The 27,225-nt window shown below is 42.5% G+C and overlaps 1 protein-coding gene across 1 annotated transcript; it reads right to left on the reverse strand.

The window, feature by feature from the left end:
• SH2D1A (SH2 domain containing 1A) lies at positions 1-27,225 on the reverse strand. The gene is made up of 5 exons (XM_010126405.2): positions 27,180-27,225; positions 14,575-14,868; positions 3,040-3,103; positions 615-750; positions 1-254 (listed from the first exon to the last, which is right to left on the reverse strand). Exons 2-5 carry the CDS (start codon positions 14,709-14,711, stop codon positions 214-216), a joined length of 378 nt encoding a protein of 125 aa, XP_010124707.2. The 5' UTR covers positions 14,712-14,868; positions 27,180-27,225; the 3' UTR covers positions 1-213.

A 27,225-nucleotide genomic window follows, 5' to 3' on the forward strand; every position in this document is an offset into this window, starting at 1 on the left:
AAAAAACCACCAAGAAAAAAAAAACCCCAACCAAATTCTGAAACTTAAAACTTCTAAATTTTGAGCTAGAAATTCTGTGAAGTACACATTTCTGCAAATGTTACAAGAAAACTCATGGAGTTGTATTAACTATCAAATAAATTGTTCTATTCTAGAGCATGGGCTAGAGGAGATACTGGAAGACACGGTTATGTCACACTTGGGGAAATGTCTTCATGACGGCTGCAGGTGGAAGTCACGGCCTTCATTTCTCCCTAAGAAAAATAATCACAAAGATATCAAAGGGTGAACACTGCAAGAAAATGGACAGGTCAGAATGTTCGTGCTTACAAGGGCAAGGGCACTGGGGAGAGAAGGCAGCCACTGCTGGTAGAGCACTCAGGACTCCATACTCAAAATCCACTTTCCCATCACATTGACAGGCCCTGTCCCTAATTAGCACCTGAGTGCCAGCATTTCGATCACACAGCAGCAAAATTAGGGCTTATTTTTGGCCATGTCACCCTGCTGGCTACTTCAGGTCAAAGCTTCAAATAAGTCTAAAACCTCTATCCCTGCCGCCAAGGAGGGGCTCTGCTCAGCCACAGCCGAGGCTCCCTCTGCCCCACACGCACCTGGGGAGTATTTGGCTTTTGCGTGGTTGATGACTGGGTGCTGCAGGGGTGTTACAATGCCTTGGTCAGGTTTCTGGAAGGCCGAAATGAGGTTGTGCACTTTCCGAAACAGTCTCCGATGGACCCCAGGCGCTGTCTGTGAAGACAAAAGGGTGAGAGGTGAGAGGGGATGCTGGGTGCCGAGGATCTGTGCACTGGGAGAGTACAGGGAAGAAGCCAGCCCTTCACTTGGACCCCACGATATGCCAACTTACTTAAAATAAGTCAATATGAGCTGTACTGCTCTCCTCCTTCCCACAGGACACTGTGGCCTCTCTGCGCTGAGTGGTTTCCAGCAGTGTGGTGGTATAAGGCTGGAAAAGGGACGATTTCCTAATCACTATAAGAGAAACTCAGAGCCTGCCATGCTTATTAGGCAAATTCCCAAGTGATCTTTTACTATTTCTGATCCTGATCTATTGCAGCCAGTGATTGAACCTCCAGCCTGGGGTTTATCTGTAAGATACTTCCACTGTGGAATTACCAGTAAGACAATCTAGACAGTTACCTGGCACTTACTGGGGAGGAGGCATCCTTACACTGCTAAATTCAGGCACGGACATAGCCTCTTTGCAAGGCTTTCTGCGAGCATTCAATACTGGCTTTTTTTTTTTTCTTTTTCCCCCCAGTATTCCTGTCTGTCTCTTGTACAAAGGCAGCAGCAAAATGTTACCTATTGAAAGTGGGAGTTTTTCTGTCTTCCCACGTTAGCCTTTTTTCAAACACTGTGTCTGCTTTTAATCAAAAAATCCAATATTTCCATTACGTACTTCAGGGCACTCTCGTAATAACTCCTCCCCACCAAAGCCATGGGAGGACAAGCACAGTCCTGCCAGCGTTGTCCCACCTGAGGGATGCTGCTCTCACCCAGCAGTCGTGGGCTAAATCCTGCCTCACTGGCACCAGCTGGAGGCTTTGCACTGGCTGGGATTTTACCAGTACTGTTTTAATTTCCTTCCCTCACCCTTGAAAGATGGGTGCGACCCGAGCTTGCTCAGAGACTAACCAGCCGCAGGGAAGGAAGCACGGACAGGAAAGAACCAGCTGCAGCTGGAGCCTTGGAAGAACATTTCGTGGAGATAAGTTGGATTTAGGCTGCTGTTCATAGCAGCTGAGGCCAGCACAGCCTTAGCAACATTAACGTAAAGGTTTCTGTTTGCTTAAAGGAAGGGCTGGTGTGACAGGTCTGTTCCCTGCAGAGGATGTATTGAGAGCCCTGGGCCTTCAGAACGCCTACGCTGTGAAACACAGACAATGTTTGCCTAAAACACAGTGAGGGAAAGCCCAAGACTCCTCATACATCGGAAGCCAGTGGAGGTCATGGGAGAGGAATTACCTGTACAACACCAGGTTAGGGTAATCTCCGGCCAAAGCAGGCCGCAGCCTTGCTCAGGGAATTGCCCTCCACAGGTGGGGTCCCGGCATCCTTCCCAAGGCACCAGTGCTCGCCCTGGCATGGCGGGTGCACTACCACCCCTGTCCTGTCTTGAAAACCCTCTTGCTTGGACAGTGCAAATCTACAGTGTGCTCCCAATGCCTTACAGGAACAAATGAGCAATTTTTTTTCTGGGTACTGTTCCCAAGACTGACATGGATAATTAGTTATTCCATAGAAATGTGAGTCACTTTTACTCCCTGATTGGCTTCTGAGTAAGCCCAGGAATCAGTCTTGTCTTCCAGAGCACTGCAACCACTTCTGTTATAACAGTGGCCAAGGAATTATGCCTGTCTAGAAATTATTTAATGTTTGTAATCAATGTTCATTAATGTGCAAACAGAAAGCTCATTATGATTTAATACATAGAGTACATGCAAAGAATAAGACCTTCATAAAAGAACTAGAAGTTGTTAGTATCTCAGTTTCATCAACCCAAATAGTTGTCTGTATTGCTAATGGTGTTATTCTACACTTAAATTACCAGTTTCTTATCAGATGGATGAAAAATATAGTTGCATCAAGTTTTGGCTACCCTGTTTGTGTATGGCACCAATGATGAACTACTCTGGAGAGAAATTAACTTTAAAACACTGTAGATATTGAAAATTATTTCCTTAAATATTCTGACACTAACAGTACATGTGATAGAAGGGAACTGACTGTGCTTGTCAATTGTGAAAACACAGTATTTTTGCTATTTTAAGTGATGCAAAACAATGCACTGTTGTATTATGCAACAGCTGAAATGTAACAGGGAATTAATTTATGAATTCAAGACTGTCAGAAATGGTACCAAGACATCTTAGTGATGGGCGCACTCAAGATCGATTCCCTTCGATGAAAATAAGACTATGCAGAAACATGAGTAATTTGAATATATTTCATTAAATCAATAAGAACGTCAAACAGGATGTAGACATTTTCAGAAGAGAAAGGAGAAGTACACACCTCAGCACTCCAGGAACCAGTTTCTGTCTTGGACACTCTGTACGTATAAACGTAACCTTGATGCCTGTGGGGAGGAAAAAAAAAAAAAAAAAAATCAACAGGTATTTATTTACTTATTTCTACTGTCAGGTTTCACAAGAGGTACACTCTGTTGTGTGGGAGTCAGTTCACCTGCTAACATTTCCTTAAAAATAAATTCACCCACAAAGGCTCCAGGTAGATCAAAGAAAAGGAGAAGCCGGTCAGAAACAGCGTTCAACCCGCTGGGTCCTTTTTGGGTGAGAGGGATTGGCCTGACTCAGATCTAGGTGAGCAATATTCAGTTATTCTAAGTGACACTGCTTTCATTCCCGCCTCAGCATTTTTTTTTATTTTTTTTTCAGTGATCTCCTTTTACTGACACACAGCAGACATACTTTCCCTGGAAAAAGAGAAGGTGTATTATGGGCAGGTAGCATTACTGTACTGGGATTGATTTAAATGCAGATGTTCCCGGAAGCAACAGCATGAGTAATTTCTTTGGACAGCTAGACCCACAAAAGTGAGGTAAATTACTCTTTGCCTTGCCCGTACATTCCTAATTCTCAAATTCCTAAGTCTCAAAATAAAGGAGACTTATGAGAGTGTGGAATCTTCATTCTTTTTAAATCTAAAATTTAACTCAGACGCAGAGACAATTCATCGTAGTTCTGTGAGTGCAATATTAGTTTAGATGGTATCAGGTAAGAAAGATGATTGTATTTCATACTAGATAGATTTACATGAATACACAGCAGGGTTTTAGGGACCATTCCCTATTTCAGCATAATTTCTTATTCTTAAGAAAGCAGAAAAGTGCTGTTATTTCTTTCCAATTATGCACGGTATCAGAGTGGTGACTGCAAAATAGCAGAAACCATCAATGACACAGATACCATATGACTGCAATTACTTACTTACGCTCTGTGTCGTGGCTCCTGGATAAATTCTTGTTAAAAAGTCATTACAGCAACCTTTGCAAAGCGGTGTCTGAGATCCTTTACCCAAGCAGGAAGTTGTTAACAGTTGTCACAATGCTACAACCCCACGAAGCTGCGGGGGGAGCGAGCAAAAATGCCTGCTGCAGTTTGTGAGCTCTCCCCCACCACTCCACTCCCACTGTGATTAAGGAGGAAGATACAAAGCCGTTCTCTCCCATCGGGGCTGCCGTGGGGACAAAATCCCTGCACAGTAGCTCAGGCACTGCCCTCCTCCTCGTGTGCGGGAACAGGCCTGATGCAGCCCCACCATCCCACCACAACTTCATCTACTTCTTTGTGTTACCGAAGGGAGGGTTTTCCCCAGAGACACAACTTTCCACCTGATACCAGATGGACATGAGAAGTGGCTGGCCATGCTCACTTCATGGAAACCTAAGGAGGAAAGCAGCCACCACTACCCCACTTCTTCTCCCAGCAACCTCAACTCCTGGAGTGCGTCAGAGATTTGGCTGGGCCCAGAAATAGCCCTCAGGAAGAGAGGTGAGCAACCTGCTGTCGCTGCGGGAGGAGGGAAGGACATGGAAAGACAACACTGTTCTCCTGTATATGCCATGGCACCGCAGTCACTGGTGTCTGAGGCCACAGCTCAAGCCCAGTTGCTTAAAAGAACTTTCCTCTAAACCACCAGATATGTCCACGTTCATGGAACCCAGTGTCTCCCATTAGGGCTCTTAAACAATCTTGTACCATCATGTCGTTTCTTAAAACCTCTGAGAGCTGTGTCTGTATTGTCAGCTTTCCATTAGTAGCTGACATTCACATTAATATTTTTTTTTTTTTTTTTAGAAATCATGAGGGGTTTTCCTGCACCTACGTATGTAGCCTGCCAGCCAATATATAGTCACTGAAACTGGGTTTTCACAAACCATAGTGTACGGGGAAACACCGGAGAGGCCCTGGCATTTTGTCCACTTTCTTTGAAGTGCGTATTTGACCATCACCACAGTGATTTTTTTTTTTTTTCAAGCCTCAAAACCAACAGTTAGTATGTGAAAATCTAAAGCTCACTCTTTTGCCTCCTGTTTTTAATAATACACTGTGCATACCACCCATGCTTGTTCTTGGCTGTGCCAAAGCATTCCAACTGCTTCAGTCTCTTTGAAATCTAATTTTTCCACAAATGGCTCAGTTGTCTGGAAAGCTACCATCTGTTGTTTCCATCATCATTTTCTCTACCTAAGGGATTGCATGAGGGGCAATGTTGAGGGGCTGGGTGCTATCCTGACTCTGAAATGTCTGATGGCTTTCGGCACTCCACCGGAAGGGTTTACTAAGCTGGACAAATTGAAAAAGAGAGGTCAGATAAAGTAATACTCATGGTGACAGCAGGGTGAGGTATAAGATAGACACCTATTCTGCATTAAAAAAAAAAAATTCCATTGTAAAGTATTTCAACCTCACCCAGAAAAAGCACAAAGGATAGCTCAGATTAAAACCCCACAAGATACAGAAAAAGGGACAAGAATTTGGGAACATGGACACTTTGAGTACAACATGGAGAACGGGAGGAGTATGATATTGCTATCACAGCCTTGCGAGGGACAAGTGAGATCCCTCCACTCACCTGGCAAACGTATATATTTTTCCCAGAGGGCGAAAGACTGAAAGGCCTGAAGGGGTTCAGTGTGTTTAAGCTGAAAAACACACCATTACCATCTGTTGTTGGCTTTGAAGCCATCAGTAAACAGAGCTGCTATGTAGATGGGAGATGGCCCAGGACCACCACACCTCATTCTTCAAAGGCAATGCACAAAGGAAGGAGGACGCATTTCGTTAGGAAGGTGAACAGCTAGATCTTCCCATCAGAGTACTTTCCATCGGGAGCTTTCTTTCCACAAAATGATAAGTATTCTCCCAACGAATATGACCTTATCAAAACTTTCTGTTAAGCAACAGTTCAGTGATCTGAACTCCTCTCTCTGCTGAACAAAATCAGCAGGAGATGGACACATGCCACTGAGAGAAGGATTTCAGAGAGCACTCTTACGCTGACACTGGTGTACCAGCATATCTTGGAGGAGGACCAGTTCTTGACACCCAGGCAAAGACCCAACAAAGGGCTCCCCCATCCCTTCATCTGGCCCGAGGATGGCCACAAGCCTCACTCACATCTGCAGAGATCCACTTTCATGCCAGTGAAGCTCCAGGGACAGGATCAATCATGAATGAACAGCTTGATGAACGCAGCCCTATAAATTTTTGATCAAAGGCAAAAAATGCCAAAATACTGATGAGGAGAAGCCGAGAACAGCCATTGCTGTAAGGACAATATTGGATAGCGCTTATGAAAGAGTGGTTTGGTCACTACTGATGATACTTTTATGTTATCATCTCATTTTTTTGTCTTCATAGCAAAGGATGTGTTATATCAGCTGGGAACTGCACTAGCACTGTCTCTGTTCCAATACCATTGCTGGGAAAACATTGTCAAAGGAAAAAGAAAAATCTAGAAAAAGTTGCTATTACAGGAAACAGCCCACTTCATATTATAGGCTTTTTTCTTTATAGCTAGATAATTCCTTCCAAAGAGCTACAAAGGCATCATTCACAGATGACATACTGAGACAGCATCTGTCTACCTGTCCTCTCCACTCCTCCTTTTTGACTGTGATTAGACTTGTTAGAGCCGCATTTACTTTAACAGGTGAATAATTACAATCTTCTGCTCCATTGAAATAGCCAGAGGATATCAGCCGCATGCTGTAGATTAAAATTAACTATGACATTTCAGCTGCATGGTATATTTTAAAATCATTCCCAAATGTTTTGTGTCTCAGTTGGGAAATTTTATTAAACTAGTTTGTATTCATTTCTGGGTCCAAAATGGAACAAATATAAAGGGAGAAAGACAGAGAGGCAGGGGAATGCCGTGTCAGCAGTAAAGGACATCAATTTCATCCTCTTTGCATAGCTTTCTCTTCTGATGTCTTTGCACTGTATCAGTCAGCTCTTCTTACCTAGTATATCTGCATCCTGACCTTACCTTGGAATTTCACTTGCCAATATTGCTTAAGAACCAGATGGTGGTGTGGCCCACAAACAGTGGTCCTGAGCACTATATACTGCCCATACTCAGTTTCTTATAACTTTGCCATATTCCAGCCTTCCAGCCTGAAATTTTGTTTCTTAGGTGTTTCCCTGAACCTTGTGTGGGATGGAGAACGCAGAAGTGCCAAAAGGGGCCATGTTAGGTAAAACAATGCTTTTCCCGTGTTTAAAAAAAAAGATAATCTTCCAGTTGTTGGAGGGTTTGCCCAGTTTTCAGAGTAAGACGTAAAATTTTTTTTGAAGGAAAGTATATCTCTTGCAGTCTCCAAGAGGACGCAGTGGTGGCTGTCTAGGCTGGAAGAGAGGCTGTTAGCAGTTGTTCCATGTCGTTAGCAGTTGCAGCCACACTGTGTGGGGGCTAGCTGTACCATGGGCACTCAGCTAAACAGCATCCACAATCTCAAGCCACGAGCGACGTATGTATGTTGCCTGGCCTGGATTAGCAGGGGAAGAAAGCAGAAGGTACTTTATATTGGGCATCTTGGGAAAGACAATTGAGACTGGGTGGGATGGATGTGGAAGGAAAGAAAAAGGGCCCCATGCCACAGAAAACACACTCTTTATCTCACAAACTGAGATAACGCTTAGAAACCCCTTAATACTACAGAGATGAGTACTACTAATGGAATGACGATGAGTGCTACAGGAGAGCTCATGGGGGACTCGGTACTTTCGGGGCGGGGGGAAGGGTCAATGGCATGCCACAGATAACATAATGAGCATGAAAGGTCAGGTTGCAGCTGCTTCTGCCTTATCCAGAGGTGTTTGATGCAGGTTGCAGATCCACTCCTGAATGCTCAGTCAGAGGGACCAACCTCAGGCAGCATCCCAGTGGGCCACCAGGAACGTGGACGATGGCATGGGCACCCACAGCGGGTACAGAGGTGGGAGATGGCTACCACAGAGCCAAAACTTGTGAGGTCAGGGGAATCAAAGGCAGTGCCTGGGAGCCTGCATGTCCCACCTGTGTGGTCATCAAGGTCTCCCCTGCCCAGGGCACCCCTGAGCTGCATGGCCTCCCCCATGCAACGGAAGTGACGGCAGCCAAAATGATGAAACAGTCAATCTAGCTGTTCAATTAAACTTCTTTCTTTTTCCTTTTTAATTCTGATATTTCTGCTCAGTTTAGTAATCATAGAAAGGTCAAAACCTCTTGTTATTTAATGTAGGAGAAAATCCTATTTAAGCTTACAGCTCCTCACTCTGTCCTGGAATTTGCATTTTCTGGTTGACAAGCAGCCTGGTTCCTGCCTGATTTAGGTCTCAGACATACAATCAAGGTACAGCAACTTAGCAATTACCACCCATCAGCTAACCCAAGCTGAAGAAATAGCTTTCGCATTGAGATGATGTGCAAGATACAAGCTCTGTGTCAGCAAGAGTGAATAAAATTGTTTATATCAATGTTTACAACATCTGAAAAGCCCAGCAGACTTACCGTAGCTTAGCTCACAGCAGCACTCTATACACATCCACTTGAGTTCACACTTCTGTCACTGATTCCTCTACCAACACTTCTTGTGGCAAAAAAAAATTACTCATGATACTGAATGAGTAACTAGTATTAGCTTGCTTTAAAATTGTAGCATTATAAAACAAATGCATTATCTCCATTTTCTCTTCTGAAATTAACAGAAGCTTGAAAGAGCAAGTCAAATCTTGTGAAGCACCTCTGAATTTATGCACAGATTTCTGTGGCAGATTGTCAGCATCTTCACCACTTGAATGCTTCTAACCATCAATATAAATGACACTGATTCGCCTAAAGAGCAAGTGCGGAGCCTTTCTGAGCAGGATTTATGTTGCTCTGGTACAAGGTGATACTAGCCAAAAATGATGCCTCAAAGAGGAATTGCTTCAAATTTGGAAATAAAAGAAGAATTTATTCAAATCTGAGGTGCTAAATGGAAGGAAATTGCTTTATTGTGGGTCAGTAACTAAGCTTAATGAATTACTATCTCCTCCAGAATTGTACCTCACAAAGGCAAAAACTCACAAAATAAGGTTATCTTGTGAACTTTCTTTCATTTTAGGCAAAACTCACAAGAACTGCAATAGATAAAACACTGTCAATAGCCCTGTAAATGTTACTGTTTCATATTTCTACTAAATATTTACTGGTTTGGTTTTTTTTTTTGGGGGGGGTGGGTAATTCATTGTAGCTCATTGTCACACTTGCTGTTCCTCTCAGAGCAAGGTAGGCATGGTTTGACCATACAGTCCTTGAACCTGAAATCACTGCTTCAACTAAATCCTTGAAACTCAAAAATACAAAACCAGGGTGGAGCTAATCTAGGTTCTGCTATCTAACAATTGTACCCATTCTGTCACTTACAGGTTCGTTAGCGTAGCAGTTACCTGTGGTTCAGGCTGTCTACCTTTCTAAAATCTTTTCAAGAAAAGCCATACCTGAAGGCCATAAGCCAAGTTATTTGCAGCAAAGACAAAGATCACTCTGATTAGCAAGGAGCTGAAATACTCACCTCAGTAGAATTTACCATTGTGCTGCAAAAGACTGAAAAGCTGAAAATAGTGCGTGATATTTACAATCTCTCTTCAGAGAGCAGCTTTTGTTCCAAATTACATTTAAAATGATGATGATTATTATGTGCAGTGTTATCATAAATGCAATTATTCTGCCATTTCTATCAAACATATTCCATGGGAAACAAAAGAAATGCTAAGCTGAAGCTGGCTCATGGTCCTGTATTACACCTTCACATTGTACAGCTGATGCATCCGCCGCATCAGAAAGTTTCGGCACGTTTGCCTGAACTTGTGCACCGTGGTTATGGTGACAGAAAAAATAGCACACGTAAAATCTGATAGGACTGCAGCCTATTCCTGTTGCCATTACTGTTGCTTCAAGAGCTCTAAACAGCTTTCTATTCCAGCTTTTGATTATCCTCCACAAATTGAATGTAGCACAGTACATGAATGGCTGGTTTCAAACAAATAATCTGAACACACAGTTTGACAAGTATGTCATGTCTAGCTTACTTAAAGGTCTGAAACAACTACTAACATTCCAACTGTTTTCAAGTATATGAATTTTAAGACCCAAACTACAAAGGCTTTATCTTTGCCCACTCAGGCATGAGCTGCTTGTTTCTGCATGTGTGCTCATATATATCTGTAAAGGAAAGCAGTGCTTTCAGCACTCTCAGGTATTTTATTTACGGGTTTTTCAGGCACAGTTTAAGAGGCTGCTTCTCAATCTAGGCACCGTGATTGTGTCCCGTGTCCCCCATTGACTTCATTAGGAGCGGTGTGCACAGAGGATTTCTGAGGGTGCTAAAAATGTCAAATGGGGTATCGAGCCGAGAGGAAACCAGACCAGTAAAGAAAACTCCCTGGAACAATCAGGTTTTGATACTAAAACCTTGGTGTACTGCATGTAACATCTAACATGTTTACAGGGAAAATGTGTACATTTTTTAAAGCATATGCACTTCTTTTAGGTCAGTTTTCAGGAACAGCAAAGATCTTCTTGCTTTTCAATGCAACCCTAAAAAATTTCCAGGAAAAGATTGTGCTCCCCTGTTGACATGTTCAAAACATAATGAACAACATCCTAAAGAATATATTACCAGTTTAATACTGGTATTCATACAATTAAGATCTTGGGAGCATATGGTATTAAAAAACTTTGCCAAAACCTGCAGGCAGCACCTCTGTTTGCCGGAGCCTCAGGGGGCACCGTTGCAAATCAAAACCTTTCTACTCTGCCATGCATAGTTTAATTGTGGTCTTAAAATATTTATCAAAGTGGGTTCTTTGTGCTCTGCCACAGCCACACCAAAAACATTCTCTCTTTGAAGGCTTGCAGGGATGCCATGTGCACACGGTGACTTCGGACAGCGGAAAGCAGTATTCAGGGAAGATAAAGCAACGCTTCAGGAGAAAAAAAAAAAGAGAGAAAACAGAGTTTTCTAGCCAAACACGTCAACAACAGCGGCCTGCCTGCTGCAGTTACCCATCTCTGTAGGTCAGGTTTTATGCTACTACCTGTCTCTTTTACGATTGCCCTGTAAAATCAGTGTCAGTCGCAAGGGATTCACGAAGTCTTTGACTTTTCTCCCTTTTAAAGGTCAGGGCTCCACTTTTTAATTGGAAAAGCAAAAGGCGAACGAGCCTGACCGTGAACACCGCTGCCCTTACTACGTGCCTTAGGAGGCTCAAAGACTGGCCAAATATGTTAGAGCTTTCTCGGGGTGCCCGAGGGGGTAGATGGGAGTGGTGGCATTATAACCTTACACAGTTCCTTGGAAAAAGGAGGCGTTGTTTGAGCCTAAGCAGGACTTACCAATTCCTGTACCTGGAGCTGGAAGTGCAGAGCAGCCACCTATGTGAGATCAAGTTGATGACAGTCTTGTCACCCAAGTATTTGTTTAATATCTTTTTTGATAACTGTTTCTTTTCTCTTCCTTCTTGTGCCTTTTAATTTCGACAACTCCCTTCTCCCCCCACAGTAAAAAAAAAAAAAAAAAAAAAACCCGAAGAAGGCGTGGATCTGGGGAGCTGGGGAGCTGGTGGGGCTTAGGTTTGTTTTGCTTTATTTCTCCAGGGAAGTGCAGGGAGAGGGGAAATAAGACAGACTGAATTCGGTTTAGTTTTGGAAAACTGGACTATTTTTCTTTTTTCTTTTCTGAAAGCAACAGAAACATCACTGGCAGTATGAAACAGTTTCACTTCTGTTAAAAATTCTCATTGGGAAGATGTAAAATTTTTTGTTTATCTCTGATGCTTATTGCAATTAGAATGGCTGTCCAGCTTTGTTTCTCGTGTTTCAAAGATCACTTCAGTACTTCCCAGTAAGTATATGTTTTGCCTAATCTTGATATATCTAGGTATTCCTAGAGTGATTTTCAGCACAGATTCTGAACTGGAATGTATATTTCTGAATAACTTTGTTATTCCCAATAATTTCCATAATTTATTTAGAAGGAAGTATAAAAAAAAGAACAGAGAAGTACTTACTCATTCTTTTATTTTCTTTTTCCTAAACAGCGAATGCAGCAACTTCATGTTTCCCTCAGTTTTCACCAAAGCTCTCATGTGCATACGTGCTTGCCACCTGTTTCATCTCTGTGCGTTATGTCCAGACTAGAATTTGGAGGGTTGGGTTCATTGGTTTATTTTGGCAAAGCCAGGCTTAGCATCCTCCACTGAATACATATCTACATCTCTCAAATCTTCCCTACTTGCTCCTCCAATCTCCCCACTAACGTGCTCTGCTTTGGTAAACTTTTGCCTGTCAAAGCATTTCTCTAGTTTACAGCCCACATTTCTTTAAACTGTCATTACTGTCTTCAGCGTGAGACCATTTCCTAGTATCTTCACGATAACCATCTCCAAAGCTATTGTGTGATATGCTGTTTACTCTATCTGCTATTTCTTATATAATGCTCTGAATTGAAATATGAAGAGCTATTGGAACCGAGGCTTGGCTCTAGCATTTTTCAGCCACCTTTCTGTCTATATCAGATCACACTCATCATAACGTTTTTCATTTAATTTTGAATCTGGATTTATCCAAGACGCTATTGAAAATTTCCCTTATAAAAATTTATTGAGGATCTATCCTGCATATCATCCACCGGTAATATTTTTGGTTTTTACCCTTTTGCTTATAATGTATATGTTCAAATGCAACAGAACATGAAGAAAAGAGTGGCCCATGAGTTCCAGAAACAATTAGGTAGGGTTCTGTTTTTTGCTGAAGTCTCTTTTCTTTTCCTCCAAAGACTGCAGAGCTTCATAGTCAGGAATGCTTTCTGTTCTTCCTATTTTCATTTTAGATATTTCATTTCATTCATGAAATTTCTTCCGAAGGACGTAAATTACCACTAATACAGCAAAAAATCCCAACTGATTGTGTGCAGATGAAAAGACCGTGTTACATACCTACGCTCTGATTTAGACTAATGGGGGGCTAATTTTAGGATTCGCTATTTTATTCAGCATTGTAACATTCTGCCTGACCCTTTCTCTAATGCCTTAGTGTTTCGCCTGCACTGAATGACTTCTAAGGCTTAAGGAGATATATCACCATTTCCTCTGATGGTTATTTAAAAGAGATTCTGCTTTTATTGCCCATTCCCATCACAGGAATCATAGCACTCCTTACCTCTTGCTATGTCTATTCCATTTTCATTTAACTCAAGATGCTTCTTATTTCCCATTTTTCAGCTAGCTGTTAAGGCATTTGTTAGCAGTAGTGCCTATCTTTGTTCACCTTCTGATTTCGTTACAAAAGAAAAAATACATCTTCGGCCACAAAGATCTTCCCTGAAAAGATGCTTGTGTATTATTTCTGGATTGCCTATAACCTTCTTGCACGCCTCCATTTACTGGTCTACAACAGGGGAATAATAATGCTCACCTGGGGCTTAATTACATATTGCTGGGAACATAATCAAGAAAAACTGACGTAGGACTCTTCTTCCTCTTCTGCTTTTTTACCAGGTACATAAGTGCCCTCTGTTAGCTAATTTTTTGCTGGCCCTAAACCAGTTTTCTCTTGTATTCCTTCTCCTACTGAAGGATGGTGCAAGTGTCTGTTTAGCCTTGGTAGACACATCTTTGTTCTTTCGATGCAATGGTACTTTATCGCACAGCTTTATCTCTCAGGAATTCCGAGACTTCTGCTTTTGCCAAAAGTAGGGTAATTAAATTGCCTCATTAAAATAAGGTCCTATGACTATAACGTTCCCCAGCTCTCTCAGGAAAACCTCTCTACCCTCTCTCTGACAGACCATCCCATCAGATCTTTCCCTTTTCACCCTGTTTGATGAAACATTACCACTTTACTTCAGTACCCATCAGTATTTCATGTACTTTACGGGTAGTTTACTCCAAGCCTGATGGCTCATGGGGCACACAGCCTGACTGAGAACATCCCAAAGAAAAGGCATGTTCTGGATGACAGCAATCCACACTACCCTTCCCGATGACAGAGGACGCTGCTACGCACACCCATGAGTGCATTAGAGAAGCAGAAGACAGCAAGCAGAAAGCAAGAGGATTATCCAGCACAAAGAGGCAGCACACGCCATCCCAAGTCAAGTTGCCTGGCTTTTCTCCATGTCATCTCACTCTTCCTTCCTACGTGCTCCACGCCTGCTTTCTCATTTTGTTTTATGCCTGTAGGAAGTGTACGCTCTGCAAGCCTAAACCGCTCCTCTTTGCTCTGCAAAGGACCTCAGACCACTCAGGCACCCCTCAGGCACCCCTCTGCCTTAAGTCAAGGCGAAGGAGCCAAAAGTCTCACACATGTCTGCAAATGGTAATATTAGGACATAGTTTGTCTCTGTTATGTAAGAACGCCCCGTACTGTAGTTGTGAAGGCTGAAAATCAACTACCACTGAGCAGCCATTCCCATCACCCCACTCCCAGCCCCGCTGCCCTCGGCTGCCCCGCGCCCCAGAGCGGCGATGGCCGCTGCGCAGAGCCGGCCATACTCACAGCACGCAGAGGCAGTAGACTCCCGGAATGGTCTCGCTGTCCCGCAGCAGGTAGCTGCCATCAGTCCCCGCCGCCAGCAGCAGTTTCTCCCCGGTCTCACGGCTGATGCCCCCATGGTAGATGGGCAGCGCGTCCATGCTGGGGCCGTCTCCCACTGCGGGCAGCTCTCCCTGCACACGGTGCTGCCTCCAACCGCTCCTCAGCCGGGTGCTCCCCTCAGCATCTCCGTCTGGGCGGCAGATGTAAACAGGATGTGTTCACACCTCTGAAGCCTCCGCACCGGGTGAGACACCGCTGAGGGAAGAGTGAGGAACAAGCACAGCTTTTTATGTGTTTTTTTCTTTCCTGTGCTCCTTTTTTGTTTTCCTTTTCTGCAGGCCGTAACATCCTCACGGCACCGCAGCTCGCACACAGAGGCGTCATTTCACAGCCCACCCTCACCGTGCGGCTTCCCGCTCGGCAGGGACGTGACATGATGAAGTGCATGACGGCCACAGGGCCAGGAGGCCAGGACCATGGCAGCAGTGTTAGCAGCTGCTGCCAGGTGCTTGTTTCCTCTGGAGATTAGTTTTAAACCTCTTATTTTTAAAATCTCCAGGGGTGAGAAACAAGGAAGTAAGCTGGGCCTTGCCGTCCCCAGGCCCACCAGGCCAGTCATCTCAGGCCGCCGGCACTGAGCACAGCCCCTGTTCCACAGCCGCTGGTCTAGCGCCCACGGACACCGGCCTCTGGCCGATTTACCTCATCAGTGGTTATTTTCATAGGCTTTGGTGGAGTTTAATCACTGTTAATATCAGAGGTGCTCATTATTTCTGCTTGGAGGCAGGCAACAGCCTTGGCACAGGCAAGGGGGCCCCTCACATCCTTCCTGACGCCATCAATGCCACTGCCTCCTTCATGTGGTGTGTAAGCGGGCAGCCAAAATCCAGAGACATGTCTGAAAAAGCCATTTCTCTCACCTGCTGTGGTCACAGACATTTCCTCAGTACACTTGCCACTTGAAAGCTCCCATACGCACGTGCTTGCCAAACGGGTCTGTTTGCAAACAAGCTGAAAATGTGCCTTTATACCCCCATAGATATTTCCACCCATGGAAACACCGACTGCATTTCCTGACGCTGAGCAAGCTCAGGGCTGAATTTGTCCCTGATGTGAGGCCACTGCACTCCCCTGATGAGCCGCGTTCTCATACCCGGGCATATGAGTAATAACTCACTAAAATATAGCTATAAGTACGGGTCGTGCTTATGATTGATTCGTTTTAAATTGAGTTTGCTAGCTGGACAGGGCAGAATGAAATCGTCTTACCTAGGTGTTCACAGAACGCTGTGTCTTGGTTGAAGTTAAGGATGGGTGAAAAAATAGCTCTCTAGATACACACGTTTTAGGAACAAAAATCAAATTAAATTAAATTTAAAACCAGCAAAAATAAGAGTTGCTCTTTTTAGGTTTCAGTCAATCAAAATGCTTTCTCTAGATCTCTTCACAATGTGCGTCTTTCAATTCTGACCTGTAATATAGTTTTTTCTCAAAAATATTTTTTCCAAACTAGCTTTAGCTTTGGGCATTTCTGACCAGTGAGTCACAGGGTGGCTCACACATGGGGCACTGCACTAAAGTCACGATGGCAAAGCCGCAGTTTTTGGAGGCACCGCAAGCGGCTGCCCACATAGAGATCCCAGCGAGCGGCTGCCTCCCTGCCTGGCACTTGAGGGGCTGAGAAAGCTGCAGAAAACCTCAGCTGAAGAGGGACTGAAAAATTCCACCACCGTGTTTATGGCTTTTCTATCTTGTTATGCAGGTGTTCATTACCCCCTTTACGAGAACCTGGGGACTCAGCTATCCTGCTCCGTTTTTTAAACCAGTTGTTAAAGTATTTGGACAAAAAAGTAGAGTTGCTGCAAATGTGATTAATGTGGATGGCGACAAGGTGTAAGCAAAGCACTCTTCCCTCGTAAAGCTGCTGCCTATTCTCCTTTTCCAAACTACATGTACTCTTGGGGCTTTCATCTAACTTTCCCATTTCTTAACCTATTCTCAGTATTAACAGCTGATTTCAGAAGTATATGTGTAGTTAGCTGGAGAGGAAAAACAACCAGAATCATTCAGTTCTGCAGATCTTATTGCCCCACTCATCGGATTTCAACTAAAGCATAGGTAGAAAATCATAATACTTTTGACTATGAGATACTCTCTTAATAGGAGTGCGACCACATTACCAGGCCAGCCTGCAAACTCCCTGCATCTTGATGAAGCAGTATCTATTACTATAAAAGATCTTTAAACACCCAATTTTCCTTTTGTGGGTAAGGAACCCATAAAACTCCAGCTACTCAACCCTGAAGCCTCAGCTTCCATACAAATCCCTTTGCGGCCACACTGACTAGGGGATATGCAGCTTTTCAGAAGTAGTGGAAGTGCTGGATTTTGGAGCAAGGGACACTAAGCAAGCATTGAGGCACCAGGCAGGATAAGCCAAACCAAAGGACATAGGTGGTTCCTGGACTGAGAAGGAAGAAACCATGACACTGCTAGCACAGCTCTACCCCACACCACCGAGCCTGGAGAAACCCTCCCTTCTCGCAGACAAGCCATCTTCACTGCAGCTTTGCACTGTTGGCACCCATTCAGACGCACACCAACTGCTCCATTTTTTATCCAGGGATTGTATGCATCGAAAGTGTGGTTTGCCATCCTACTTCATACTGATGCATATGTGCACAGGGGCTGAGAGAGCAAACTGCAAAATAGAGGAGCAGACTCAGGAGAGTAGGAGAAACAACAGAGAACCAAGGTGCTGCTCCTGTTCAGACTTAGTCCTCGTTGCCTTCCACTGAAAACAGTGATTTCTTTAAATACCCTGAGTGCTGCCCTGTAGGGTGCTGGACACTCCTCTTGCTTTGTTTGGAGAGCACCCAGCATATTCTGGACACCACAGTTTTGTGCCTTCCCTAAATCAGTCCAGCTAGCAGTCCCTGCAGTATGCTATAAGAAAATTTATCTAAAAAATACATGAAGGAAAGGAAGCACTTAAAAGTGCTCTGAAATATTTGGTCATGAAAAACAGGCTTAGAAAGATAGGCCTGCATAGACCTCTTGGGTCATCAAGTCCACTTCCCTGCTATCTTAGTCAAACACATCATAGAATCCCTTTCAGAAACTCATTATACTCCATCTTAAAAGTAGCTTGGGGTTTTTTGTTGTTGTTGTTGTTTCCACCGTTCTCATTGGAAAGCAATTGCAGAATGTCACTATTCTGTTGTTTGGAAACCTGCTTCCAATTTCTATCCTAAATTTATTTATAACCAATTTATACGCATTTATTCTTGTTCCAGTGTTGTCCTTTAGTTTAAATAGATGTTTTCTCTTCCTGGAGCTTATGCCCATGCGGTATTTATAGTGGCCTCTCTCAGCCTTCATTGTGCCAAACTCCTCTCACACTGAAGGCTCTCCCTTCCCGTGGTCACCCTCATCGTCTTTTTCAGTAGCTTCCCAAAAGTGAAGTGAATCACTTGTGAATAGTGTGCACTACCCTGGCTGATTTCTACATATGCCTTTCACCGCCTTATTCTTTTCTTACGTACGAGCATGCAGGTATAGTAGAAATCTGGTTAACAAGACCCAGATGCATGAACCTGCATTCAAATCCTTCCAAATTTAATCCAGTTTATCATATCCTGGTCCTCAAGGTCACTCAGTTCTTCCTAAATGAGAGTTTTATTCATCTCTGCCGTGACAGCACCTCCCTCCCTTATGCCATTGGTAAATTCCATTAGTACATGCTTGTTTTTTATGCCATCATCATTAATAAAAAATGTTAAAGACTATCAGGCCCAAGACTGATGCTTGGGAAGCTCTACTACATTCCCTCAGTACTGATCTCCTCGTACTACTACTTACTTTCTTACTCACTTTTCAATTTCTGTACTAATCTCCCATTTTAGCTAATAATTTTCCACATGGCACTGTACTAAATGCTATACTTAAGTTTAGATAATTACCTCTAAGCGCTTCCTTTGTCTAGAAAAATCAATTATGTTGATATTTCAGGCACCAGAACTTCTAAAAGTACCTGAGAAGTGGAGGTAGGGGAGACAAAATGAAATTATGTGAAGTTTTTTTGAACACCTGCAAAGATTTGAGCTGATTTTCATTTTCAGATGAGCTGCTTCATTCATCCCTAGCAATGACATTTTCATACATTGTTGAATTTTATAACAATTCAGAAAATTATAAGACTAATGCAAGAGCATCATTAAAATTCTCAGATATTGTTATTTGACTGAAAATAAGAATGACCTTCAGGACCTTTACAAAATTAATGTTACTGCAGAACTGTTACAGGAAGGCCTTGTATAAAGGGCTATAAAGCAAGACAAAAAGTAAAATACCTGTATTGGTGGTTTGCTGATACAGCAGTCTTGTCGTAAATGCCATCCCTGTAGAAGTACTGAAAAAGCAGTTTCAAAATCAGCAGCTACAGCAATGTTTTTGAAAAAATATTTAACTGGCAAAACGCCACATTAAAACACAGCTAACTTTAAATATTATTTTCATTACTTCATGTCACTTTCATTTTTAGTGTAATCTAACAAAACATTCAGAACTGTATCGAATAGTATCTGCAGACTTGTTATTCACATGAGAAAGAAATGCTGAGATTCAGTGCAACACTGGTTGCTCTACAGAGTAGCTGCAGAATCACCATCATCATGTTTCCTTTCTGAGCTGAAATGGAAGAGGCTGGAAAAAGCAGGCTACGTTTAGCAAATGTGTAATTAGCTGTAAAGTTCTAAGCATCAATACAGAAGGAGAATCCAAAGAAACATTGGCTTAAAGTTGACATATTAGCATATAATTCTACAGCCTCCGTGTTATACATGATATTCTATGTATGTTGCTTGGGGAAAACACAGGGAAAAAAAAATGGAAGATGGTTATAATAAATAAAGTTTGGATGCAGGTGCAGATTCCAGCTTTATACCCCAGGATGGTTCAGATCTCATTCACTTTGAGAAAGGCCAACCAGTAAGACTGGAGTGCCACAGACCTCCTCAAATGTTTGAATAGTTGTAAGGGCAGCTGTAGATCCAGGCTTTTTCCCCCTTTAAATTAAATATATAGCTCAGGGGAAATCTCCTTACCTCAGAATTTTAGGTTCTCAAGTGGCACGTTAGCTGCTGTGAGGATTTATGTACAGTTCTCAGAACTTGAAAAAATAAACTTTCTCATCACCTGGAAAGTGGGTGTTTAGTGGCATCAATCGGAGTTGATTCTGGGGGAGGACTGAGGATACGAAAGGTTTTGGACATTTATGAATGAAAGTTTTTGTACTCATCAACATTTATCTTCTGAGCACAGGTAAATACACACATACCATAAATGACGACATTTCACTGAACTTTAACAATATTATTTCCTCTGTGCGGTCTCACTGCTTACCTATGCAGTTGTTTTGAATGCTTTGTGAGTGAGATAACACTAAAATTGAAAGCTACATAATATGGGGAAATTCATATTAAACGTTATCTGTGTTTTAATGCGGTTTCTTTTACCGGTTAATATTTCGTACTTCTTTCTCCAGAAGCATTGCAACAGCTGGCAATTTTGCAGGTGCATGTGCATTATCAAGCGGAGATGCCATTTGCGATGTCAGCATAAGCAAAACTACTCATAGAAGCTCGCACCATTTTATTTTCTGCTATTACTCTTTCAACAACCCTTTCCCGTAAAATTCGGCAATGCATAGGTAGTCATAAGCATTAGGCACCCAGCTGCTTTGGGAATCAGGACCTCCATGGCTTTATGAGTTAACTGAATCAACGTCAAAGTCAACAGGGCAAAATCATGTAATGACACTCAGGGTGGAGTAAATGTCCATGCTGGAGCTCCTCTTGGATATATTCCTGTGCGAGCAAGTCTGGAGCTGAATATAACCTTTAGGAACTAGATTTCCACACAACACACTCACAGTGGTTAAAATTGATTTGCTGACACCTCATCCTAGTTCCTAATGGATATTTATTTGAATTACAACAGCACCATGTAATTAGGCATAAATAAGGACCTTTGTTCTGCAGGGAAGGAAAGTTTATCAATTCTGAACCATATGCAATTGCGTGTCTAATCTCTGCCTGCAATTATTTCAAATGCGCATCCAGATGATAGCATTTATATTCATTCTGAGATTCATTGAGTCTGAGGCCAGAAGGGATCATTATACCATCTGGCCTGACCTCCTGGATATCACAGGCCATTACATTTCCCCAATTACCTCTATATTGAGCCCTGTAACATGTGTTTGACTAAAGCATAACTATTTTTGACTAAAGCTTATCTCCCAGAAAGGCATCTAGTCTTGATTCAAAGCCATCAAGAGGAGAGAATCCACTACTTTGTGGGTACTTTGTTCCAATGGCTAATCACACTCGCTATTAAAAATGTAGGTCATGTTTCCAACTTGAATTTGTCTGGCTCCCGATTCCATCCGCTGGATCTCATTATACTTTTCAGACTTAAGTTTAAAAGCCCTTTGGTACCCATTATTTTTTCCCTGTGTAAGTGTTTATTCTCTGGAGTCAGGTCGCCTCTCAAATATTTTGTTTTGTTTTTTCTAATAGGCTTCACTGAACTCTGAAAACTCACAGGGTAAAGTTTTTTCTCCAGTCCTTCTTGTCTGTGCATTTGTATTTTACCTGATATCTATTTCAGCAGTGCCCAGCCCCTTCTCGTGGTGCCAACAATGCACGCAATGAGTGCAGGGTCTCCGCTGCCCTGGAAGCGCATACTGAATTGCTTTCCTGTTATGAACCTCTGGTCTATAACGAGGTCTCTCCTTCCCAGTATACAACTGTAGGGCGAGGCAAACTACACCGTGCTGAAGTTTCATAAATACAGAATTCAATATGTACCATTTCATCCCAATGGGACCAGTTTATTGTAAAATCCAGGTTCCTTCTGCAGCTGTGCTCGCCTCATCATCCTATACTATCAATTTGTGGTGATGCGCAAACTGCTTCACCCGAAACCAAACATTGCTCATGGCAAAACAAAAATGCGCAGTGTGCACATCCCTGTTTCCAGCTTAAGTTTCTAATATTTTGAGATTCCATTCATAAGTCTATCTATAACAGCACAACGCGAAAATATACAGATAGATTTTTTAATTATCATTATTTTTAGGTTTTAGGTAGTTTATTAACCAGGTTTGAACTAAATGTTAGAGCAAATAGTTCAGTACAGCCCTACATGTATTCTCTCATTGTACTAAGGAGAGATTTTTAGTTTCAGAATTCATTGCAGATCTATTGTGGTGATGTTACATGGGTCTCAGTACAGAGAAATACACACAGACACACACCCTTCCACTCTGAGAGTTTTGTACAGAGCACACTGGCAGTGGGCTTCACTATGTGTTCATTTCACAAGCCAGGCTGTCAGCAAAACAAACACTGTCTCAATAAGGAAAAAAAGAACATATTCTGCTTGTACTAATTGCTCTTTGAAAGTTTTGCCTTAGTATTTTGGGCACAGATTGCTTTTCTGGCCTACATCACAGACTTCAGCAACAAGAAAAAATTACATTTCTGTCCTAAAAAATAAACAGAACTGAAGATGTGTGTGTGTATACACACAAGTACATATGATGCTTGTGTATTTTTAAATACCTGTGCGTACTAAACGTCGTTTTTCTTTCTGACAGATCCTGAAAAATGCCCTTAATAAGCTTTATCTCTTCCCACTGACAAAGGACTGCAATAGAGTTACTTTGCTTCAGTCCAGGAAAGAAAATTTGCGTTGAACTAAATACCAGGCTGTACCATCAGATCATAAGCTATGCTGATAGTACGATGATTAGTAGTTCTATTCCTGTTCTGAGTGAAATCAATAGCAGAGCTGTCCTGCTTGTAGCAAGAGCAGGTGAAACCTCTCTCAGCAGACAACAGGAAGCCTGTGTTTTTGGAGAGCAGCGATCTTTAGGCGAGGACCAGCCAGCATTCGACTTCTGCTTAGCCCCTTCCCGCGCTGCACGGCGCATAGCACGGATTAGCAGAACCAGAACCCTGCAGATCTGGCATCTCCAAGCAAAATAGTGAAAGTCTGTGGGTGGAGTACGCCCACGTCCTTTTCATTTCACTATTGATTGCAGACTAAATCAAATACAGTGAGAGAAAAGAGCAAATGAGATTGAGCTGGCCAAGACAACATTTACATGCCAAGAGAGGCTCTTACTCCTCATATCACTGTCACAGCCCTATGCATTTAAGGCCATTCCCTAAGGCTGGTGTGGGTTTTTCAAAGGTTAGAAGCTACACAGATGAAATCTGGGTGATGCAGAGGATCCACATAACTCTAAGTCACTGCTTTCAATCTCAGAGGGGTACCCTCTGAGAGCCAGCACTCTCACACAATTGCCTCAGAGAACCATGTCCCCCTAGGCTGGCAGGCTTTGGCAGCCCCGTTGGTTGGGAAGACGTGTCCAAAGCATGGCTGAATCCTCCATGTCAGAGTCAATGTGAGCCAGAGGGACAAGATGAGGACGACTGCATGTGGTGGCTTGCTACACCATTTTAAGATAAATAAAAATGCCTCAGGCACTAAGACACAAAGTTGCAAGGCTGAAAGGAAAGCCTTTGCCTCTGCCTGCCTTGATGGGTCTTTTGACCCTTGACTTTGCCTCCCTTGATGGGTCTTTTGGCCCACGGGTTACAACCAAGTTGAAGTGGCACTGGCCAGTGAAGAGCAGGAAAAAGATTAAGGCACCAAAGACGTCATCCTCCCTAGCGTTAAAGAGGAAATTTTACTTGGAGATGAAACTAGCTGCTTGACTTGGCATAGCATATCTATGAAAGTTTGCTAGCAGGTGTAGGTGAGGTGGGTCCCTGGTCCCAGAGAGGCTAAAGAGCCCCCCACAAGGCTGTTGCACCTGTGGGATTGGCTCCTAAAAAAGAACTATGAAGTACATCACACTTGAGTCTGTTTTTTTATTTGTACCTAGTCATCGTGGTTCCCATGTTGATGGTGTCTAAGCACCCTGATGGTGTTTGAGGACAGTATCCTCATCCTGACCTCTTTGCCTGGGTGAGATCAGGCTCCCCTGTCCCTGGGACCTCATATCTGCAGCTACCAACAGTCCTTTTTCTGAGGGAATGGTCCTCTAAAATCTAACTGAAAGCTCTCACTTCTAGTGGTACAAGGAAAATGTGTATGAAAAAAATGAGAGAATAGATGGGTTAGATACCTTTTTTGCCCAGTGCTTATCACAAATCCCCTTACAGCAAAAATGTTAGCTGTGTCTGAACAGTTTGCACTCAGGCTTTCCAACCTGTAGTTCAAAAAATGTAAACATTGGGCCATTAAGATTTAATTGCTTTTTATATTCTCCATGGAAGCTTTTACTATAAACTATTCATAAGCACGCTCAGGGCTGTCCAAAAAACACATTAGGGCTTTGCTCACAGAGGAACGTGCTGAGGAACATTTTCAGGAACCAAGTTGCAGTGATCTGCCCTCTGGAGAGACCCCAGCCCTCCAGAGAGACCCCAGCCCACTGGGCAGGAGCAATGCAGTGGCAACGGGACAGTCCCGTACCACACCAGTGCCTGGTGAGGAAACGGTGCCAGCCGTTTGCCACTTGGCCCTAGCAGGCACATTATCCTTTTGCTGCTAAGTGTAAGTGTTTGACTTCAATTTCCTGCTCTTGTTTGACAGCTAAACCAGGCAGAAATCTCCTGCCTGAAATTTTTTCCTACCTCAGAGAGCTCTTCATCAAGCATGAGGGGTTTTTCTCTCACTGAGATATCGTAGTGCAAATTTTAAAGCAAAATACAATTCTGATTTTCATTTAATTAGTTTTTACATAAATATTTCATAAAAATACTTGCCTTTTTGTGTTGTTGAAGCTCCTTCTTTACTGTTCTTCCTGCAATATTTTCACCCATCCGTTCTAATAGACAGTACAATAATCCTGGTAGATTTTAGGGCATTTTTTTTTTCTTAACTTTTCCAATATCTCCTCAGTTTTTACAAAACTTTCAGAGATGTAAACCTAACTGACTTCTTTACTCTATGATGGCATGTAAAAGAAGTGGTTTTTTTTCCCTTGACTGAGCCATGTCCAGATTACAAGCCAGTGGAAATGTTCTGCTTAACTTCCAGGCACTTGAGGTCAGATCATTTCATAAAGCATCACATTTTCAGTCCACACCTTTCTCAGCAGGGATGCCCACCTTGAACCAGTCACGTCTGTCTTTCACAAGAGTGCATAAATGCCCCCAATTCGACTAAGGTCAAAGTAGTAATAATATAATCACAGGTGTGAAACCCCTTCTGATTCGGCGTCTGTAACACACCTATCTGCCTTAGTCTTCAAGAAGAAAGGACTGATGCTTAAAAAAAGCCCCCGTGTTCCTAATTAGTCACAAGAAGGTGAAAGTAACTTTTATGGAGATAAGATTATGTGCTTGCTTTACGTATGTTTAAAGACCATTCTTCACTTCCAATGGCAAAGGTATACAGAGACAAAGTCTTTATAGTACCACCATTTTAAAAAAGTATCATAATCCATTTGTTCTACACAGCTGGTGCTCTATTATAGAGTATATAGTATCTCGTATATTCACTGCTGCCTTGATTGGAGGAAATCTAATCACATGAAACCAAATCACTAATTTTTTATCTCGTCTTGGTTTCCTTCAAGGGGTAAAGAGCTGTTTTACTGAAGCCTTTTAAAATTACATTCACTGAAAATTATACAGTAAAACTCATTGAGAAGATTATTTCTTTACAGAGAAAATGTGAAAGTACCTAAGCCTAGAGCAGCAGCGGGAACAATGTAATGAACCTTAGTACTGCAACCCAGATCTCCTGCTAGTAGATATCACCATTTCTCCAGAAAATAGCACCCACTGGTATATAACGCACATCCACCTTTTTACCACCCAGAGGTAAGATTTGTTTCCTTCCCTCCAGCTCATTTTCCTTGTTAGTACAAGCTCTGCTTTTCCTCTGTCTCTCTTCCCCTCGTTGAACATTACCTCCCACACCTTCACTGTGCTGTCCTCAGCTTCAAAGAAACAGAAACCTCCAGACAGCTGTAAGAAATAAAGTCAGTTCTCCCGTAATAGCTCCTGGTCTAGCTGAGCCGGTGGCACTACTGTATTTTCTCTCTGTGTTTATCTTCCCCGGCATTTTCCGTGCGAGAGGCAGCGTGTCCCCTTCCACCACAATATACTGGAGCCAGGCTGGGCAGTCAGATGTAGGAGAGGGTGAGCAGGGCTGAGGCACTGTTGTTTTCTCTAGTCCTACCTGCTTATCAAAGTACTTTTATGGTCCCTGGCCAAGCTCTTTCTAAGCACTACAGGCAATTAAATGCTGGCTTTACAGGAGAAAGATTTAAATTCGCAAGGGAACAAGTCGAACGTCGATACCTCTCATGGATTAAAACAACCAACCAAACCAAGGACAGGCACACGTCCCTCACCTTCCCAAGTACATTTTATTCCATTAGACAAAACAGAGATCAAAATTGCATCCAAGTCAATGGGTGAAGACTGCTGTATCACCACAAACTACAGAAGGAACGCACTTTGGGTAAAATAATCCTGAGAAATATGTGTTCGGCAAATAGTTTAAGATCCCTCCATGTTAAGATGCAACATGTGGTCTTGTATATACATTTCTAAATAACTTGTATCTCATATATACATAATGTCAATAATCACACAGCACGCTTTTGTACGTGCAAGCCTATGGCATTTTCAGTTTGCAACACGTACTCCAGAGCCACAAACTCAGCCTGATTTTACAGCCCAATCTGCAATGATCACTCAGCAACCCATGCCATTTTATACAAAGACCAAGAAATTACACTCACTATCAAACAACTTTATAATCTTGCTTAAACCATTCTTTTGTTTCATTTCTTCATCTTCCCCTCAAATAGTCTTCTGATCCTTTTTTTTGTGCAGGTCTCTTATAAAGATGAAATTACACACAATGCTGCAGCTGAAACACATAAAACTCATCTGCTCTGGCTACTGAGAGGTGTTCTCTCAATTGCCCAGGCAGGATATGTGAAAAGAAAGGACCTAAGGTTCCAGATCGACTACTAATAATTGAATAGTGGCCCAATTATTATCAAAAAAACAGGAAAGGTCAACAGCTCAACTTTAAATGTGTGGGTTTTTTTCTTGAAGCAGCAGTTCAGGACGTAATTTGCTGACTATCATAACTATAATGTTATTTAAATTGAGTTCCTTCTGAATATAATTTACTGCCAAAGTTTATTGAGCTTATTTTAACACCATAGTGGGAGATTAAAAATTAAACTATAATTTTAACTATTTTTATAAAGGTTACATTAGTACATCTCATTTCTTTATTGCTTTACTGAATGTCAAGGTGCAGAGCACTCAGCGAAGCCTGACAGTGACTAAGAGATATAAAGGTCATGTCGTGGACATTTGCTTCAAAAGTTCAACCTTTGTTTTACCTAGAAAATTATTCACAAATTACCACCTACAACAAAAATTAATAAAAGAAGAGGTCGTCCACACCCAGAGCACCAGAGATGCTACAGGAAATTCTGACATGGGGAAACTCACCAGTTCTCGGGGCTGTCTTTCCATTTTAATTTCGGTGGTGTTTGAA

Source organism: Chlamydotis macqueenii, chromosome 11, assembly GCF_036417535.1.
Source record: "Chlamydotis macqueenii isolate bChlMac1 chromosome 11, bChlMac1.mat, whole genome shotgun sequence".
Taxonomy (NCBI): Eukaryota; Metazoa; Chordata; class Aves; order Otidiformes; family Otididae; genus Chlamydotis; species Chlamydotis macqueenii.

Bases quoted from the DNA above. Each gene is read 5' to 3' on its own strand.
- SH2D1A (XM_010126405.2), bottom strand. From the start codon at position 14,711: ATGGACGCGCTGCCCATCTACCATGGGGGCATCAGCCGTGAGACCGGG. The intron at 3,104-14,574 runs GTGAGTATGGCC...TCCTCCCCACAG, and splicing joins GTCTACTGCCTCTGCGTGCT to GCATCAAGGTTACGTTTATA. The intron at 255-614 runs GTGCGTGTGGGG...TATTTTTCTTAG, and splicing joins AAAAGCCAAATACTCCCCAG to GGAGAAATGAAGGCCGTGAC.